Source organism: Hydra vulgaris, chromosome 07 (assembly GCF_038396675.1).
Source record: "Hydra vulgaris chromosome 07, alternate assembly HydraT2T_AEP".
In the NCBI taxonomy this organism is placed as follows: domain Eukaryota; kingdom Metazoa; phylum Cnidaria; class Hydrozoa; order Anthoathecata; family Hydridae; genus Hydra; species Hydra vulgaris.
This window is the reverse complement of record NC_088926.1, coordinates 18,537,833-18,559,957: the sequence shown is the minus strand read 5'-3', so window position 1 is coordinate 18,559,957 and position 22,125 is coordinate 18,537,833. Positions and strand designations below refer to the sequence as shown.

The window sequence follows — 22,125 nt, the reverse complement described above, 5'->3', positions numbered from 1 at the left end:
CTGTTGAAAAAAGTCTCAATATAAACAATGAATTACATTACAATATATGAATTAAGTTCAAAATAACTAGAACCTCTAAAATCATGATATTTCATTTCGTTTTTATTTTGTAACAATTTTTTTGCTGAAGAAACTAAATTTCGAGTTATTTCTTGTTTCTTCCATCGCAACAACATTTATTGTTCAAAATTGCGCCACCCTTTGTTATGTTTAAAAATTTTAAAAAATTGGCCAAAATGGTCTATATGGGGAATAGAACAAAAGCAAATGTGACCCAACTTAACTTTCCACCTTTCAATTTTTTGGACCACTCTAATATATATAGCAATATTTATCATGTTTTCAAAATATGACATACGTTAACAAAATCTTATAAATGGGTATATTATATAGATGTACCAGTATTAAAACAAGTTTGTAACACTAATCTAGTCTAGCTGAGACCCAATTATTAAAAAACTATTTAGAGTAAAATACATATAATTTTTTCGCCAAATAAAATTGAATACATCATTTAACTTTTAAAAATCATTATTAGAGACCAGGCGGACATCCGCAGATTATAAACCAAATTTACATTGACAATATACATATTGAACAATGTATTTCAAATCTCAAATTACTGTACCGATTTGGACCGCAAAAGTATTCGACTATATAAGAGAATTTTTAACTTAAAAAAATACACAAAATACCCCGTCATTTGAAATCATTTTATTTGACACGTGCAAAACAGTGTTGTAATAGCTCATTTGAAAGTTTTTATTAAATTTTGAAGTAAAAATGCAGATAATAAAATTAGCATCTATTCCATACTTATTAGTAACACAAAAAATATTATCGAATTAAAAAAATTTGGAAACCTTTTTATTTAAAAAAAAAAAAAAACTTTTTGTTTTACTGCGTGATAGTTATGCGAAAATATTTACATTTTATAAAAGCTATATGTTTAAGCTATAAAATGGTATATAATAATATTGTTTTTGAAAATGTATTTTTTTTTTTTACTTTTGTCCATCACCTGTCTCACTGTGAAATGGTGATGAACAGAATAAATCTGTTTATCTTTATGCAACACGAACTAGTCAGTCTCATATGAAAAGTAGAAAACATTCAATTTAAACTATAAGAAATCACAAACATTCAATTTAAACTATAAGAAATCACAAACATTCAATTTAAACAATTTAATAAAGAAATCACAAAGTAAACGAAAAGCTAAAGTTAAAAAAATTGTATTCTGTCATTAATATTTGTCGGAAGAAGTGTTTATCCCGTTACACCTACCTCTCCTTACCAGGGGAGTGTTGAAAAAAATACGTAAATAATCAGAATCTATTATTTAGAGAAATCTATTATTAAGCAATACTTGTTAAATTAAAATTTAAATTAAAGCTATATTCAGTGCTAGATAAACCAATAGGTCAGACTAGGGCATGGCATGGGGCCCCCAAACACAAAATGCTTTCAAATTTTAAAATCTTTTTTTAATTTAAATAATATTTAGACAAATTTATTTGTGAGTTAATCAATAATGCTAATAATTTTTATTATTTTCTACTTCATTGTTGCACTTATTTTAAAATATTTCTGTTTCTAAATATATCTTAAATCTATTTACCTAGAAATATTTCTATACAATTTTTAATCTACAATTTTTTTTCTTAGATCAAAGCAAAATAAAATTTTAATATGAAATAAAGTTTAAAAAAATTGTTTTTTAAAGAATATTGGGCCCCCAAAAGTTTCTGTGTCTAGGTCCTCACTTTTCTGCAATCCAACACTGGCTGTACTATATTAATATTCATATTGATAACTGTAATAAAATTTTAACAATGAAAAATAGATAGGTTAATTGTAAATTGGATTTTTAAAAAAACTTTCAAAAGACTCACCATCAATATTTTCAGAATATTCAATGATTTCAAAACTTCTTGTTAGTTCGTATTCCTGAGTCATAGCTATACCACCTTGTAACGTCTATACTTTAACTATAACAGTAAAGAATAAAAATAAGAATTAAAAAAAAACTATAACAATAAAATGTATGATAACTAGCAATTACCCGGCATTCCTTGGTGTTAAAAGACTTATTAAGAATACAATAGTATTAAAATTTTAATATAACTCTGCTTATTTCTCTGACCTGTCTACCGACTACCGGCTACCGGCTAACCTGCTATGGTTAATAAAATAGCTATAAAAAAAAGAAATTTCAAGTTAAAGGAGCAGGTGAAACTCTTTTATATGGAGCTCAAATTTTACCCATAGTTTAGTTCATTGGTTTTAGATTGCTGTTCAATCTGTCAATCTTTTATACATTCTTTATAGGAAAAATATTACTTTAAAATAGTAAACTTTAAAATTGACCGACTTTAAAATAGTAAACTAAAATTATGTCTTGTAAAAAGGAAAAAAGAAAGTTTTACGCAATAATGGCGTACGAGGAAAATTAATAAATTGATAAAAAATTTTGCTAAAATTAATTTTTCATTAACTTTTACAAGCAATCAATTGGAATTCAGTCAAAAATAGTTAAGCCCATCCTAAAAAAAAACTCGTTCCTTGCAGAGTTTTTTTCTTTTTTCTTTTCTTTTACTGTTACCTTTATTATTTTTATATATTTAAAACCAAATTTTTTAATTTTATTTTTAAAACTTTCAGGAGCTATGCAACATACCAAGATAAATAGAATAAGGGTTGTTACTTGTCAAATATTTCTGAGACATATTTTCTGCCGGCATAAAATATGTCCCACATATTTTCTGTCGACATATTTTTACATAATTTTATGTCTGAATTATTTTCTGCCGACATAAAAAATGTCAGACATATTTTCGATCGACATATTTTGACATAATTTTATGTCTGAATTATTTTCTGCTGACATAAAATATGCCCCACATATTTTTTATTGACATATTTTGACATAATTTTATGTCTGAATTATTTTTTACTGATATAACCTATGTCAGACATATTTTCTATCGACATATTTTGACATTATTTTATGTCTTACATATTTGCTGTTTGATATTCTTTAAAAAAAAAATTAATCTAACGAATTTATTGCGCATTTCAGCTTTAAAGAGTATAGTGAAAATAGTTTAACAAATTTGTTGCTTTTTTGCAATCAATTATGCTTCATAAAACTTTTATTTTAAACCCCATAAGCAAACATCAATTGTTTCACAAAGGTCTTTTTCTGCCCTTTTTAGCGATGTATCATTTGATAGTATTGACTAATATTGACTATTATTGAAGCATCATTTGATAGTATTTGATAGTATTGATTAGTATTGATTAGTATTGGCGATTTCCCTTATTAGAATGTAACAACCATTTCAATATTTCGCAAAAATTATATTCAGCACATTAAGTTCTTATTAAGTTTTCGAAGAAGGTGATCTTTGAATTTACTTAATTTGCCTTTGCAAAATTTTTTGCACATTTTACTCCTTTATTAATTTCAAATTGACTTTTCACTTGTTCGTTCAATAAATTATTCTCCATTTTTGACTTAAAATCGTAAGGAAAACGAAAAAAATAATTACTCCAATGTATATTTCACTCAAAACATTTTATGCAAGTTTATGGCAGTTAATTATGCAGTTATAATGCAATTGTCAATTATTTTATTATTAAATAAATCATAACTATTATAACTACAAGTATATTATTCGTAATTAGTTATAAATTATAACCGGTTAGTCTATGAATTTAATGAGCTGAATATAATTTTTGCGAAATATTTCAAGTTCTTCAGCTTAAATGAATTTAATTTGGCACGAAATTTTTGAAATTCTGTGAACCATTTTTTTCATAGAATCTTTTGAATTCAATTTTTCATAATGAAATCTTTTTCAAGATCAACCATTAATTAAAAATAACTGAAAATGTTTTTTTATTATTATTATTTTAATCATAAGAATAATTTTAAGTTAAGTCATACTAATAAAAACCACTTTCAGTAATAAAAACTCAGCTTGAAATGGTTGTTACATTCTAATAAAGGAAATCGCCAATACTAATCAATACTATCAAATACTATCAAATGATGCTTCAATAATAGTCAATAATAGTCAATACTATCAAATGATACATCGCTAAAAAGGGCAGAAAAAGACCTTTGTGAAACAATTGATGTTTGCTTATAGGGTTTAAAATAAAAGTTTTATGAAGCATAATTGATTGCAAAAAAGCAACTAATTTGTTAAACTATTTTCACTATACATTAAGCTGAAATGCGCAATAAGTTCGTTAGATTAATTTTTTTTTCAAGAATATCAAACAGCAAATATGTAAGACATAAAATAATGTCAAAATATGTCGATGGAAAATATGTGGGACACATTTACGTCGGCAAAAAATTTGTCTGAAAAAATGTCGACAGATCTGCCAGACATATTATGTCGCAACAACCCTGAATAGAATGAATGAATTTCAAATAAATAAAATAGGAGCAACATTGCCGTCTAAAAGTAATGAAATTTAAATAAATGAAACAAATATTTTAAGTTTTAATAATATAGATTATTCGCGTTGTTTTAATTAACTTTTATATTTATGCATAATACTTATTTTTCTCAGTTTATGTGTATGCATATGTTTGCTAATTTTAAGGTAGTTATATAGTAAAAACTTAGCGATTTCCATTAAAAAAATTAATTTTTATTTTTTTAGATAACTTTTTATAAAATTTGACTGACTTTTTAACCATAAATAACACGATATAGTTTTAATAACAAAATAGTTAAAAAATTAATTTTATTGATTATGAGTTAAGAAATTTACTTAGTTACGCCCATAGCAACCAAAGTTTTTATTGATAAATTTTTATCTAAGAACTAAATTTTAAATAGTCGTTTTTATTTTTGGGTTTGTATAATTACTAAACTACTTGAAAATTAAAGTTGAAAATTAATGTTGTTAGACAAAATGAATGTATGAAATTTTTAATTAAAATATTGTATTTAAACTTTGAAGCTTGATTTCTCAATTGTATTTTTTTGTCTGACTGCAAACAGCAAATCATTCATCCCTTTTTGACCAGATATGCAATCAACTTCATTTTCAGGTTTGTTTTGTTATAGATAGAACAGCAATACTGGAACTTACTGGAACCAACCTCAAACTTGTTTCCATTTAAATATATTTGTATTTTACCAAAAGTTTTTGCATCGAAAATATCCTTTAAAACTAAAAGAGCAGCCATTTTAAAAATAATTATTATAAATAATTATTATAAATAATTATTATAAATAATTAATTAATTAATATAAATAATTATTATTTTAAGTTTTTCTAGTGAGATTTTGTTTATTACACTATAATCCAACAGTGTGGCAAGTTTTAGCTTGTAATGTCTTAAAAAAGCTGAGAAAATGTAGTTTTCTTTTTTTGTTGAGTTTTCTGCATTTAATGCTGAATCAGCATAAAAAAGGGTAAAACAATTTTTATTTCAGCATTTTAAAATAAACTAAGTGTTATTTAGCCTTGCTACTAATTTATATAACACCTTAAATGCTTTAACCCTCCTAAAAATAAATTAGGAACTTGGTAACTTTTTTTCTTTTTGTGATTGTTAACTATGCGATGGTTGATGACATCGACGACATAATGATATCAAAATGTTAATTCAAATAAATCTGGTGCAAACAGAATTTTATTTCATTAGAAAACTTACAAACATTAAAAGTGTTTATATAATGAAAAATTTTTTGTAAACACTTTTATGACTATTTTAAATTAACAAAGCGCTTTTTGTTTTTAATAAAAAGAAAAAATTTATTGAAAAGAAATTAATTTTGACAAACCTTTTGCAAATAAAAATTACCTTACAATCTTCATAAACTGATCTTAAAAAATAAGAAAAAAAAAATGCAAGAGTATTTAAAATCCAATACACATCATTAAACAAAATGTTAGTAAACTAAATAAAACTATATAAAACACGATTAGCATCCAAGTAAGGAAATTATTTGGAGACAAAAACTTATTGATGCTTTTGAAATGGCGATTTAAAATGGATGTAAAACACCATAACTAGTCATATGAAGTTCAAATAGAATTAGAAAGTTTAGAAATGACAGCGCAAATTTTCGGAACAGATTAGCTTTTAAATGCAAAAAACGTAAATATGAATTACAAAAGGCATCACACCTACTTTCTAAATAACGATCAACTTTCTAATATAACTTATAACAGTTTTGTGTTTATTTAAATTTTAAAATGTTTTTAATGACTAGTAATTTTAAAATAAATTAGAAAAAATAGACTAATTTTATTCGAGATAACTTTTTATCCGTTATTAAATGGACATTTTAACAAAAATTTAGCATTAGTGCTTTCTAATTTTAGCATATTTATAACAAAGTCAAACGACCTGCGTCAAACTCAGAACTAAATCTTCAGGCCAAGGATTGATTTTATGAATAATCTTGAATAAAAACGTACATTTTTACATTTTTAAAGGAACTTTAAAGCTAAATAAAAATTGGAAATTTTTCTAGAAACATGAAGAAAGTTGCCCCGAGACATCATTATTTGGTAATTTTTAGCCCTTATCTTTGAAAAATACTTATGGCTTTTTTACTATATAGTCATATAATTATGTGTTAGTATAATTCTATATAACATATTCTTTTTCCAGCTTAGTTAACAAATATCTGTTGTCCCACGAGATAAACTAAACTAAAACTTAACGTAAAATTAATAAATAGGACTGCATAGCTACATATAATGTCACATAGTTACATGTCATGTAGTTATATATAACGATAAATAGTTCTATAAAATGTTATATAATTACATAGGAGGAAAAACATAGTTAGATGAATCTGAATAGTTCATCAAAACAAAAAGAACAATATTACAAGTTTTTAAAACTTTTTGTCGACTATAAATTTTTTATTTTTTGTTAATTAATGGGTGAGTTCTTTTCTTCACATATTGGCTAATAAAGAATGTCAAAATTTTCCTCATATGTTTTACTATGTATGTATATATTATATTGGCTAAAAGCAGGTAAAATTGTGAAAGATAGAGTGTATCGAAAAACAACTTTTTTTGATTTTGAAATTGTAATAGATCAGAAAAGTTGCATAATGCCATAAAGAGTAATTGTGCCAATCTTTTTTTTTTTTTTTTTCAGTTTGTCTTCAGTTTGCGCAAGGGTTTTATTTTTCTTAAAAAACATGTTTTCTGACCTTTTTTACAAAATAAAATTAACAAATTCTATGCATATATTCGATTTGTAATAGAGTTTAAACATTGCACAATGACTAAGTTAGAAATGATTTTAATTTTCAAGAAAATATTTTAATGTCTTCAGTTGCCGCTAGAGGGCTGAGTTTTCACAAAAAAACACTGTTTCATGAGTTTCTGGCAAACAAGCTCTGCAATCCATAATGTACAATTAAAGTTTTAATAAGAGTGGAAAATGTTTTTAAAAAATGTTTAAAGTTTAGCTGTAATAAACTTCAACTATCTGATTCATTTGGATCTGTCTCAAACTGTCTTTTTGTGTTGAATAAAAGCATTATTTTTTTGCAATGCAAGTCTTGCACGAATGAAGCTGTCTCTACTAACCAAACTGTAAACTTGATTACGAAACTCAACGCAAACTTGATTACGAAACTGCGGACTCGGTTACAAGTTTGATGCAACTTTATCATAGACATAATAACAGTTACTAGTATTATATCTATGTTGAAGTTGCTATATGTTGTTTTTTATTATTTTACGAAGAAAGATGCAATAAATATATCATCTCAAGAGTCAGCACTATATTCTATAAAAATTGATTCTATAAAAAGAGTTAAACACAAATAAAACAACAGGCTATGACTCTATTTAAGCCAGCATAATCAAAAATTGCTATGGGTTTATTTAAAGAAGTTTTATTAGATATTTTCAACAAATCGCTCAAAGCAGGTGTTTTTCCAGATAAACTAAAAGTTGCAATGATTACACCCTTTTTTAAATAAGGAGATGAAAGTTTGATTATAAATTATCAACCTATATTGACGTTAGCTGTTTTTTCAAAAGCCCTCGAGCGTATCATGTATAATAGGCTATTTGCATTTTCGAATGAAAACAATCTTCTCTATTGTAACCAATATGGTTTTCGATCAAATTACTCTACGGAGCATCCACTTGTATATCTTATATATACATTTTATATCTTGTAATAAATCCACTTTAGGTATATTTCTAGACCTGTCGAAAGCATTTGACACCGTTAATCATCAAATTTTACTAGAAAAACTGAAACTTGGAGTATGCCATGAATACCATAAATGGTTTCCAGTTACTTAGCTAATCGAAAACTGTTTATATCTCTAAATGACGGTTTTCAGTCAAAAAACTTAAAGTATTATGTGGGGTTCCACAAGGGAATATCCTCTACTGTTTTAAATCTATTCAACGATCTATACAGAGCATCAAATACTGTGTCTACTATCATGTTTGTAGGCGACACCACTTTATTTCATTTTCATAATAACATTATTTCTCTATTTCAAGTAGCAAGCAAAGAACTAGAACAAATACTAAACTGGCTTAAATCTAACAGCCTATTCCATTCTAAACGGAAGTCTTAATATATTCCTACATCCTAACCAATGCTATATATAAATAACATCAAAATTGAGCACTCTTTCACAAACAAATTAGTTGTTGTTTTAATAGATGAAAACTCATCCTGGAGAGATTATATTAATCATATTTGCAAAAAGTTATCAATAAACATCAGTACTTTATATAAAATCCGTCAAATCTGAGACAAATCTACACTAACTTAACTATATTTTGCATTCATCATCAGTTACTTATCACAATTTTTTTTACATTCATCATTAGCTACTTATCACAATATTTTTTTGCATTCATCATCAGTTACTTATCGCAATATTTTTTGCATTCATCATCAGCTACTTACCACAATATTTTTTGCATTCATCATCAGCAACTTATCACAAAATTTTTGGCATTCATCATCAGCTACTTATCACAATATTTTTTGCATTCATCATCAGTTACTTATCTCAATATTTTTTGCATTCATCATCAGCTACTTCTCACAATATTTTTGCATTCATAATCAGTTACTTATCACAACATTTTTTGCATTCATCATCCGCTACATATCACAATATTTTTTGCATTCATCATCCGCTACTTATCACAATATTTTTTGCATTCATCATCAGCTACTTATCACAATATTTTTTGCATTCATCATCAGCTACTTATCACAATATTTTTTGCATTCATCATCAGCTACTTATTACAATATTTTTTGCATTCATCATCAGCTACTGATCACAATATTTTTTGCATTCATCATCAGCTAATTATCACAATACTTTTTGGAGTAGTAAAAGCAAATCTAAACTCAAATGTCTCCTCCAGCAATTGAATTATGCAGCAAGAATTATTTATTTTTAAAACCACTTTACAAATGCATTTAGCATTTGTGAAGTTGTGAAATAAAGTTCCTAATACTTATGTTTGTGATTTAAATAAAGCTCCTAATAATTATTGTGAAGTGGTTTTGAAAATAAAGCTTTTGATATTTATGAAATAAACATATTCAAAGTCACACCATTTATGTTCCAACATCAGTTTAAAAAAATTCCTATGGTTTTTTATAATAATTATCCTAAAACATCAAACTGATACAAACTGGAACATTTGTAAAACCTCTCCGTATATTAAATCCTACACCTTTTCCACTTCTTATAGTGGCCCAATGCTATGGAACCATTTTAAAAGTATAAGTCGTAAACTTAGAGAAGCCAATACCGCTCAAAAATTCAAAAAGAACTTATTGCAAATCAAAACTCTTTACTTGATTTTTTCTAACAACACACTTTCATCCTCTTTTTATTTATTAAAGGTTACTGATGATAAATGTTTTCCAGTCTCCATATATATATCGTCCATAAATTACGTAACGCTAAATTTAACAAATAAGCAAAACAAAAGAGATCATAAGTTTTCCCTCGTAGAGCTTTTAATTAAACCAAAAATAAATTTAGGCCTTAAAGTTCAGTAAAAATTGCCGCGCAAAAGAGCAAATGATCTCCATCTTCTACTTTTTTAATAAGTTGAGCGTTGCGTAATTTATGGACGATCTCTAACTACTCTATATAATGAAATGTATTTATATTAAATATTTCTTAATTTTTATATGACGGAAATCACCTTGAATTGTAAATGATTGCTGACAAAAATAAATTACATAAAAAATTTTTTTTATAATTTTTTTTATTTTAGGTGCCCCAAGAAGTCCTACTGGTCTTGTCACAGAGCACCGCGGAAGTGCGGAAGAGCACCGCGGAAGTTATAACCAGGTAGTTCACGCCTCCTTTCTTACCGTGACGCGAAAATATGTCCAGAGCTCGTTTCGAACCTGGATCCCCTGCTTATATAGCAAGCGTTCTAACCACTGCGCCACGGCCACACTAAATAAACTATTCTATTAGAACTTGATTACGTTAAAATTTTACGTTAAAATGTAACAGTTTTTTTCTTGAAGAAAGCGATTGTTGTTTTCCTAATATTTTAACGTTATTAAAAAAAAAATCGAAGAAAGTTTCTTAACATTTTAAAGTTACAAAAGTAAACGCAATTTGTTATAGAGTTAAAGAACAATAGAAAAAAATTTACTTATGCGCGGATTTCTACTTTATGGAAATTTTTCGCGCAACTGAAAGGAAAAGAAAATCATTAAACTGTAACAAAAAAAATTAAGCTACGCAATTTTTATGTTACGAGATTGAATAATTTTCTTTCCGTTCTGTTCCGCGGAAAATTTTCTGCAGGTATAAATCCGCCTTAACACTGAATAAATCTTGGCGACTCTAGAGCTGTTCGAAACAGTTTGAAAACTTTTCATTTTTTAACTTTCAGTTTGAAAACTTTTTCGTTTTTTAACTTTCAAACAAAAATATGTGATCTTTTTACTTTGATTTTAATTCTTTATTTGTAAATTAATCCGCCATTGCATAAATTTATTCATTTATTCAGGTCTTATATCATCATGGAGATATCGCAAGAGTCAAATTCGCAAAAGACATTAGTAATAATAATGAACTCTTGCGAGATTTCTAACTGAGGGTTGTTCGATCTCTTAAATGAGGAACTATAGCGGCTTGGTTTTGATTTACAATACTGCGAATCGGACAGCAATGTTGGTGGTTCAAACTATCATGGTCATTATAACATTACAATGGACTATTATTGCTGATATACTCTATTCTGATGTCTGCAAAAAATAGTCTATTTGATAACTTTTAGTGTCATACAATCATTCAAAGAAAGACATATTTGTCCTCTGAATTAAACCAATTGCTTAAAGAATAGTTTTTCTTTGCAAATCACTCTGTACTTTTTTAGGTCATTATAAGTTGAATAGTTTGTGATTTCAGTCTTCATGTTATGGTTTATTATTGGAAAATTTGCAGACCTAGCAATTTAAGCAACATATGTATGTTAGGAAGACGCCATGAAATGATTGTTACGCAAACAATTCCCTCTGGACAATAATTTCTAAAAATCGTTCAGAATAACGATTAGCGATTGCAGAATAAGTATTCACGGAAGATGAATGAGAATTACACGGAAAATGAATGCAAAAGTATTCCCTTAGAGACTAAACCCGCACGAGAAATTCTCACTTAAAAGTCGTAGCGCTAAAATCAACAGAAGTTGAAATAACAACACAAGAAGACTACACACAACTAATATAATAATTAGATGTAACAATTTGATATATAGATATAGAAATAAATGTCAACAAATATTAATTGAATTCTCTCTCCTTTGAGTAAGAATGCGAAACATTACATGGTACCAGAAGTGGACTGGAGAGTTTTACAAAAAAATTTTGGAAAATGCTCATCTATTAAAAGAAAAAAGAAAATGGAACACTTATTACCAAAGCCGAACGAAATGGACTTCAATGAATCCAATATTGCTGTTACATAAAAAAAATGGAAACAAACAATGAAGTTGTATCTAAAAGTAGCAATGTCAAATAATTCTGAAGAAGAAAAATACTCGACGTTCTTATTTATTATCGATGAAAAGGGAAGAGAAATATTCAACACATGGACTTGGAATAAAATAGAAAATGACGATAGTGAAATTGATGACATCACGGTAAAAGAACTGTTTGAAAGATTCAAAGAATACTGTTTACCAAAAAGAAATCTGATTTTGGAAAAAAAGAAAGCTTTTCTTACAAAAACAAGATGTCAATGAATCATTTGGTTTTTTTGTGACTGATTTAAAAAGTTATATTACGCAAAATAATTTTACAGAATCAACTCAGACAAAGTCTTAAATAATTTACTTCAAAAAGGAGCGGATTTAATTTTAACAAAAACAATTAGCAAATGCCGAGCTGAAGAAGTTGCAAATGTAGAAATGAAATTAATTACTTACGAAAAAGGTGTAAAAAAATTCATAAAGCCAAGACAAGCAAATGCGACAATCGGACAATTACCGAAACGGAGAAAATTCGCGAATAATAAAAATGTATCAAAAAGCAAAACAGACTGGGTTGAACCAAATAAACAAAAATTGAAACAAATGAATAATGTTTCAAATACAAAACAACAACAAACACAGTGCAACAAAACTTATGAACCAAAAAACTGTTTGGCATTTGGTCAAACATGCTACAAATGTAACAAAAAAGGGAAAAAAAAACTGAATTGAATAATGGAAAATGGAAAAAACCAGAGTAATAACAAGAATAGATGAACCCACAGAATGGGTGAACTTGCTGGTGATCGTGGAAAAACAAAACGGACAACTAAGTCTTTGTCTGGATCCAACAGCTATTAATTAAGCTATGAAAAGAGATTGTTATCAATCACCTACTTTCCAAAAAATATCAACTTTTTTTTTTTTAATTTTTTTTTATTTTAGGTGCCCCAAGAAGTCCTAACGGTCTTGTCACAGAGAACCGCGGATGTGCATTTAACCAGGAAGAGCTCGTTTCGAACCTGGATCTCCTGCTTAAAAAGCAAGCACTCTAACCACTGCGCCACGGCCGCACAAACTATATTTGGTGGTGCAAAAAATTTTACTAAGCTAGATGCAAATAAAGGTTATTGGCAGATTCCACTAGATAAAGATAGCTCTATGTTAACTACGATGAACACACCATTTGGAAGATTTAGATTTACACGTTTACCTAATGATATACATTTGGTGCAAGAAGTTTTTCATAAAAGAGTTAGTCAATGTTTTAATGATCTTCGTTTTGTGGAAACTGATATTGATGATATTCTAATATGGGGCACGAAAGATGTAAATCATGATGAAAATCTGGCAACATACTTAGATCGAGCTGAAAAAATGGGAATGACCTTAAATATTGAAAAATGCCTATTTCGAACAAAGGAATTGATATACTTAGGACACAAATTTTCAATAAACGGAATACAACCAGATAAATCAAAAATTAATGCATCAATAAAATGCGTTGGTAACTTCCTAATTAATTTATCGGAAATTACAGAACCATTTCAAAATCTAATAAAAAAAAGAACGCACACGCAATGGAGCGAAGTACAAGATCAATCTTTCCATAAAATTTAAAAACTTCTATGTTCTGAACAATGTCTTGCATTTTATGATATCCAAAACATGTGACGTTACAAGTAGACGCATGTAAAGGTGGTGTTGGAGCAGTCCTACTTGAAAAATGAAAACAAAATGAAAAACCAATTGCATTTGCATCAAGGTCAGTGACACCAGCTCAGTTAAACTATGTATTTATCGAAAAAGAACTTCTCTTTCTATTTTTTGGAAGTGAGCGATTTCACCAAGTTATATAGAAAAAAAGAAAATTGTATGACAATATTACAAAGAAAGCGTTAGCAAATATTCCTCCGCGTCTGCATCCTATTTCATCAAGGTCAATGTCTCCATGATGCAAGAGGTCGTCTCCGTCCTCTTGCATCAAAGTCAATAACACCAGCTCAGTTAAACTATGTATTCATCGAAAAAGAGCTTCTTTTTCTATTTTTTTTGAAGTGAGCTATTTCACCAATTAATATGGAAAAAAAGAAAATTGCATGACAATATTATGAAGAAAGCGTTAGCAAACATTCTTCCGCGTTTTCAGAGGATGTTATTAAGATTGAAAAAGTATGACACTATTTTAATTTATAAAGCTAATAAAGAAATGATTCTGGCAGATACGTTATCCTGAGCTCACACCAATAAAACGGAAGAATAAATCCCGGAAGGTGAAGTTATCGCTTAAGTACATATGGTCTATGCAAACTGTTAATCATCAGAAGAATATCTAAAAAAAAAAAAAAAATTAATAAACTCAAAGATATTATGCAAATTTAGCAGCGAATTACATAAAAAATTGATAGCAGGATAAAAGAATGATTGACGACTCAGTAAAACCTTATTGGCCGTTCAATGATGTTCACGTCACGTGCACGTTTTTTAAGTATTCTAGGCATGTTCCACGCGTGGAACCTGCCTAGAATACTCAAAAAAAAACAACAAAGGAATTATTAATATCAAGTGAAATACCAAATCATCCATTTCAAATCGTAAGAACTGATTTACTTCACTAGAATAATCAGGATTTTATAATAGTCTAATTATAAAATTTAAATAAAATTACTATTATAGTCGTTATTGGGAAATCGCATAACATCCAATCGCAAACTATAATAAAGAAACTTAAAATGATCTTTCCCAGACTTGTCATACCGTTGATAGTACGGAGCGACAACGGCACATAATTCTCATATTCAGAATTACGAAAATTTAGTAAAGAGTGGGGGTTTAAATATACAACTAGTAGCCCACAGTATCAACAATCAAACGGAACAGCTGAGAGACTTATGCAAATAACCAAAAACTTGCTATCTAAAGCAAAAAGATCAAATCAATATTTGTATATAGCACTACTAGAGATAAAAAATACTTCTATTGACAATTGTGCATCAGAAATCATCAACTACGTATAAAATCAAAAACAATAAAAATCGCTAAAAAAATTACAAAATACGGAAGAGCTACATCTGACGTCTCTATGGAGACAAAACAAGAGTTTATTAAAGAAAAGTTAAATGCAAATTAGCTTATCACTTGAATCATAAAACGAAAAAAGGGATTTATTTTTACGTCTGCATTTGAAAATTAAATTACTCCTTTTGTTAAACAGGCTTTACCTGTATGTGTTGAGATATAAAACTTTATCTCAACACAAATTTTATATCTCCAGATTTTTTTAGATAACTCAGATAAATAAATAAATAAATATATATATATATATATATATATATATATATATATATATATATATATATATATATATATATATATATATATATATATATATATATATATATATATATATATATATATATATATATATATATATATATATATATATATATATATATTTGAAGATGACTATAAAATAGTCATCAACTGAAGATGACTATAAAATAATCATGTATAAAATCGAAACATGTATTGTAATTTTATTTGTGAATAAAAATGGTTTTATTAATAAGTGGAAAAAATTAGTCTTATTTCTCAATTGTTTTATACATATATAATGTATATATGTATATATATATATATATATATATATATATATATATATATATATATATATATATATATATATATATATATATATATTAGGGTGTGTCGATTTTTTTTTTTTTATCAATTTGAAAAACGGCAAGATGACTTTTGGTGAAGAATTTTACGGGGATTCCGAATCCGCAAAAAAAAATTAAAAAAAAGAATGTCTTGCTGGGTGGGTCAGCACTTTTTTTAACGGAAAAGTGACTAAAATATGACTAATTAACGGAGGGAAATAATAATTGAAATTTTTTTTTTTTTTTTTTTAAATTTTTGAAAAACTTAATCACTATTACGTTGAACTTTAGGAAAATTTCATATTTGGTGCAAAATTTATAAAAATAACCACAGAAAGTGAGTTTTTGTGAAGGGCATTTTTACAAAAATAATCCACTTTTTTCATATTGTAGACAAAATGTGACGGTAGAGTTTTAACGACAGCTGTTAAATTAGTTAATTAAAATTGTATTACTTAAGCAATATAATTTTATTATCTAATAATTATTTACAACTGCTGATAAATAAGTGACAAGTATGATACTAAAATTAAATTTTGACTATAAAAGCGATTAAATAAGATTATATATTATAAAGAAAATTTGATTATATATAAACATACAAAATAGAAAAAATTGTAGAAATTAATATGGCATCTTTTAACAAAAAAATAACAATAAAGACAAGAAACATGAAAAAAACTTCAATAACTGAGTTAATTGGTACTGGAAAGGAGTTGCTACTATCTGAACTTCCAACATATAGAGACACACTTCGATATGCAGTCCTTTTAAGAGAACAGTGTGATAAAAACTCCAGAACCTTTTTAATAAAAGATATGGCAAAAAAGGTTGCATGTGCCGTTATTACCCAGTGGCAAAAAGCAAACGCTAATTTTAAAGCTCCTATAATTTATTCTGAAAAAAACATTGTGTACAAAATTATAAAAGCTTGGGATGTTGCATTTTTAATATCAGCAAACAGAGAAAATAAAGAAAATAAAAAAGACTTTATATTGAAATTGGATAAACTTTTTGATATTTTAAATTGTAAGTGTATAATTTCTGATTGTAAAGAATTTGGTTGCAAAGTTATTTGTAAACAACAAGCCCACATTACATGCAACTGCTCTAAGGAATATAAAATTCCTATAATAGACGTTTTTTATATTAAAACCGAAAGAGATAAAGTCGGTGCTAAAGGTTTGCTTCAAATATCTTCCAAAGATATGCCTGAACACAACAGACAGGTTAAAAAATTATATAACCATTCTAATAAAGAAGCTTTTAAGAGAAACAGCATAACAACAAATACAATTTTAAACAATGATTTTTCAATGACTGAAGATGAACTTATTAATGAAGAATTTAACACAGAACCTAGTACTTCAAATTCGAAAGTAAAAAAGTCTAAATATAATACTAAAAGTGTACGAAATGTCGCAATACATAGTCTAAGGTAAAATATATACTTTTTATTTTAAATTAAACAAAATTCTTTATTTAACTATCTAAAAACAAATTCTATTTTTAGATACGGAGTTTCTTCTAGAGCTGCTGCGGCTTTGACTACAGCTGCCTGGATTGATGCTGGATTGATTACTGAGAAAGATACACAGTTTATTGTTGACCATAAAAAAATTGTAAGAGCTCAAGATAATGTAATGAATGAGTTGAAAAATAAAACTTTAAAATATATAGGCAATGGGAACATCAATTGTATTTTGTTTGATAGTAAAAAAGACGTTACCAAAGTAAAGGTAGAAGTAGAAGGATCCAGTCGGTTTTTTCCTGGATCTATTAAAGAGAAACATTACACTACATGCATGGAACCAGGTGGAGGATTTTTGTTTCATTTTACTCCACAAAAATCATTTGAAGAAAAAAAGCATGCCGAAATAGTTGCCGATCATTTAGTCGAGGTGTCATAAAATTTGTCGAATTAAAACTTGATAAAAAGTTGAACTGGCTAATATGCGCTCTTCATACAAATGAACTACCCCTCAGACATCTAATAGTTGAATTAGATGGAAAAACACTTTCAAACAACAAATGGTCCGGTGATTTAGGAAAACTATTGGATACAGTTACAGATTTGGAAATAAACAAGAACTTTGAAATGGTAACTTTAGGTGAACCACTTATTGTTTTGCCAGACAAAATAGTTAAGGATCTTTCGTCTGATCAAGCTTACGGATACAGAATTGTAACAGCAATAAGATCTGGAGTTTTACCTGAAAATTTAATAAACCTTGAAATTGGTCATGTTTCTCATTCAAGATGGCTTACTACTGCCAATCGTTTCTGTAGATTGTGGGTTTCAGTTCATTTTTTAACAGAAAATAACCTTAGAAACCTACGCTTAATTATTGAATTTATAGTTGGTGTTTGTTTTCCTTGCTGGTTTCAAATTAAGGTAAAACATTCCTGGATAGATGGACCAAGGCATATTTTATTCCAATTGAAACAATTAAAATTTCAAAAAAAAGAAGTTTTTGGAATAGTAATAAAAACTGTAAAAAGATCTGCATGGTTTGCATTTAGTGAGTGCATTATTCAGACTCTTTTGTGTTCCAACAATGAAGAGGAACGAAAGTTCGGAGTGCAAAAGATACTAGAAATTAGAGGGGAAGGAGATGATAACACCCAGTTTGGAGATGATTCAGTAAGAAGTCGCAAAACACCATGCATAATTACTGATGCTGATAAATTAACCAATCTAATTGATTGGAAAGATTCATTATACGAACCACTTCTTACTACAAGCCTCACAACCCATGAAATCAGAAATTTTTTTTACCAGCCTATGGTTGTTCCAGATTGGCCATGTCATTCACAATCCATCGAACGTTGTGTTAAGCAGGTTTCTTTTTTTATCTAATTATAAGAATACAATAATTTATTCAAAATTGTTCCATAATGAAATTATTTTTACTGTTTTATATAGGTTACAGAGGCTTGTTCAAAAACATATTCGCATGAAAAGAGAGAAGGATATATAAAAGCACAAGACGTCAGCAGGAGTTTCATGAGCAAAAACAATTCTAAATTTAACTTAGCTGGAATTACCAATTTTAAATAAAATTTATTAACTATTATTTGTTACTTATATGTAAATTTAAAAAAGATTTTTTATACGAAATATTGAAATTAAAATGCAAATAAATAATTTCTTTCTCTAATTTTATTATAACTTTGTATTTTGACATAATTTTGTCATTTTTTCTATAATAAAGCGGATCTTACAAGATATAATAAAGTGGATCTTATTTTATTTTTACGGATTCGTATTCCTTGTGCAATTCTTTACAAAAATAAAATACCCTTATATTTAAAGCATAATAATAACTGGAAAAGACGGCACACACTACTGCTACATGGAGTGTTTAAAGTATAAAAAATGGCATTAATTTTTATAAAAATAACATTCACAAAAACCAACTTTATGTGGTTATTTTTACAACTTTTTAACCAAATATGAAACTTTCATAAAGTTCAATATTGTTTATATTGAGTTTATCAAAAATATTACAACTTCTATTTTTTGTAAATATATTTTCTCTTTAAATAGTCACATTTTAGTCAGTTTACCTTTCAAAACTAAGCGTTCCCCCGTCTAAAATCTAATTTTTTTATTTTTTTTTGCAGATTCGGATTCCTTATAAAATTCTTCACAAAAATGTACACCCAATATTTTAAAATTCGATAAAAAAATAAACGCACTCTACCGTCACATTTTGTCTACAATATGAAAAAAGTGGATTATTTTTGTAAAAATGCCCTTCACAAAAACTCACTTTCTGTGGTTATTTTTATAAATTTTGCTCCAAATATGAAATTTTCCTAAAGTTTAACGTAATAGTGATTAAGTTTTTCAAAAATTGAAAAAAAAAAAAAATTTCAATTATTATTTCCCTCCGTTAATTAGTCATATTTTAGTCATTTTTCCGTTTAAAAAAGTGCTGAACCACCCAGCAAGACATTTTTTTTTTCTTTTTTTTTTGCGGATTCGGAATCCCCGTAAAATTCTTCACCAAAAGTCATCTTGCCGTTTTTCAAATTAATAAAAAAAAAAAAATCGACACACCCTAATATATATATATTAAATTGAAAAACTTACAAATGTATGTATAATTTTACAAAGTTAGGTTTGGTGTCTCTCATAAAGTTAAATACTAGTCATTGAAGTGACACCTTGATAAAATAAACACACAAGGCAAAAAACTAACAAACAATAAAAAGAAATAATAAAGATAGTAAACTAAAATAAAATAGTAAAAAAAATCAATAAAAAGAAAAACGATAAAATTTTAAAAAGCAAGACAAGTAACAGAAAACAAAGGAAAGAGTGAATAAGATGAATGAATGAGGTAACACAACGTTTAATGAAGTATGATAAGAAAAATGATAAAATGGAAAATAAGAAATAAAATAAAAGCATAAAATTAAATGTTAAAAAGAAACAAAAAGTATAAAATCACTTAAATAATAACAACAAATTTAAAAATTTTTCGACTATATTAGGAACCTTTATGTGTTTCTGTTAAGTTTGTGTTATTAAGGTGCTCCCAGAAGTCCATACAGTAATATCACAGATAAGACTGTATGAACTTCTGGGAGCACCACTTAGATCTGAGCCAGAACTCTAACCACTGCGCCACGGCTACTTAAATGTTTAAGGATCTTGTGATACCTCTAATAGTATAACATCGCCATTTTTATTGCAACTACTGCTTAAAATTTTTAATAGTTTCTGCAATAAAATGATGTTCACCGGTGAGTAATGATAAAACAAAGAACAATGTTCTCGAGTCTTTTAATGTAAACTGTCATCCCCTGAGCTCTAGAGAGTGTTTCTAAAGATAAATGCCTTTATTTATTTATAAGTTTAAGTATAATTTAAATTTAATATTTCAATTTAGCCGCCTATACATCTTCAGCATACTATCTTAAATAAGGCGACAAACATTCAACAGCTTATACCATAGCTACCTACGCTGTTAAAAATTCCTTCAAATACTTTTAACATTACACTAAAATACTTTAATCATCCATAGCACAAATATGTCCCATGATCACATCATAATTGTCACGTGATCACATCATAACTGTCCCAAAATCACATCATAACTGTCCCATAATCACATTATAACTGTTCCATTGACACATTATAACTGTCTCATAATCACATTATAACTATGTCATAATCACATCGTAACTGTCTCATAATCACATTATAACTGTCCCGTGATCGCATCATTGCTGCTCTGTTTTTACTCAAAATTTAAATCAAACTTATAACATAGTAAAGCTTTTTTGTTTAAAATTGGTTTTAATATTTTATTAATAAAATTGTAACTAATAAAAGATTTTTATTGATAAAAGAAAAAAAGAGTAACAAGATAAAATAACCCGCATATTTTCATATATATACATATTTTCATATACATACATGTTTAAATATTGTCATTTATTATTTCGCTATAAATTTTTTAATCAAATGAAATTAAATGTTTTCAAAACATATTAAACTTTAATGTTTTGAATATATAAAATTGAATTTTGAATATATAAAACTTGAATATTACCTTATTTTGCAATGCTTTTCAAACCAGTCTGAAATGTTTTTGCAAATATAAATGCTGTCTTTAATAGGAGTTTAAAAAACAGATGTTAATTTACTTATCTAGTAATTGGTTTGAACACCCCTCACTATTTTCTGATAAGATCAATTAATTGTTTTAAATACCTCTATAAGATCTTTACAATCTCGTCTGGAGTCTTGCTAGACTTAATATAGCTTATTCCTTTAAAAGTAATTTATTTATATTAAAACAAGGTAGACATCCATCCTTAAAAACCGTTGAACTATTAAAACACCACAGACAATATTATTATTTTTTTTTAAATTTTTTTAAAGCAATGGAGCCAGTGATTTTGAAGACAAAACCATTTTCGAAATAAAAATTTCTTTTGAAAATTCAAAAATCTGACCAATCAAGACTCTCAGTTTTTAATTCACTGTTATGTTGTTTATTTTTATAACAACTATGTTATAATAAATAATACTCATTACTGCCAATTCAAATGCAAAATTTCTGAACAACTTTGTTATAAAAAAATAGTTTTTAAGTGAGTTTTTTTTAATTAAAAAAAAATCCTTTAACTTTATTATTGAAACCGATCAAAAGCATTTTTAAGTTCTTATCTTTGTATTGCATTTGTAGCTCTATGGTTTAGACTTTCTTATTGCAACATCAGAGTTGCATGTTTTCATTAATAAAAGCATATTTTGTGTTGTCCTGTTTTGAATTGGTACCTTTAGTTGCAGTCCTGACAAAGTTGAAAACCATTTCGATCATAATTAACATAATATTAAACAATTAAAATGTCAATATATATATGAAAAACATTAAAGTACAAATACAATACAAAAAATGTAACTTTATTTTATTTTGTTAGAAAAAATATTTAAATAATTGCAAGA

General features: G+C 27.2%; 1 protein-coding gene across 2 annotated transcripts in view; it reads right to left on the bottom strand.

Moving 5' to 3' along the window:
• The window catches only part of LOC100198602 (1-phosphatidylinositol 4,5-bisphosphate phosphodiesterase zeta-1), a 73,097-nt gene extending 51,439 nt beyond the window's left edge, over positions 1-21,658 (bottom strand). The window contains exons 1-2 of one of the 2 annotated variants that reach the window (XM_065801272.1): positions 21,227-21,658; positions 1,896-1,991 (exon numbers count right to left, since the gene is read on the bottom strand). In XM_065801272.1, the coding sequence (XP_065657344.1) occupies positions 1,896-1,959 (64 nt within the window). In that variant the 5' untranslated portion in view covers positions 1,960-1,991; positions 21,227-21,658. Of the gene's footprint in view, positions 1-1,895; positions 1,992-5,836; positions 6,034-21,226 lie in introns of those variants that run through there. The other variant, XM_065801273.1, reaches the window with a different exon arrangement.
• Positions 21,659-22,125: the final 467 nt, after the last annotated feature.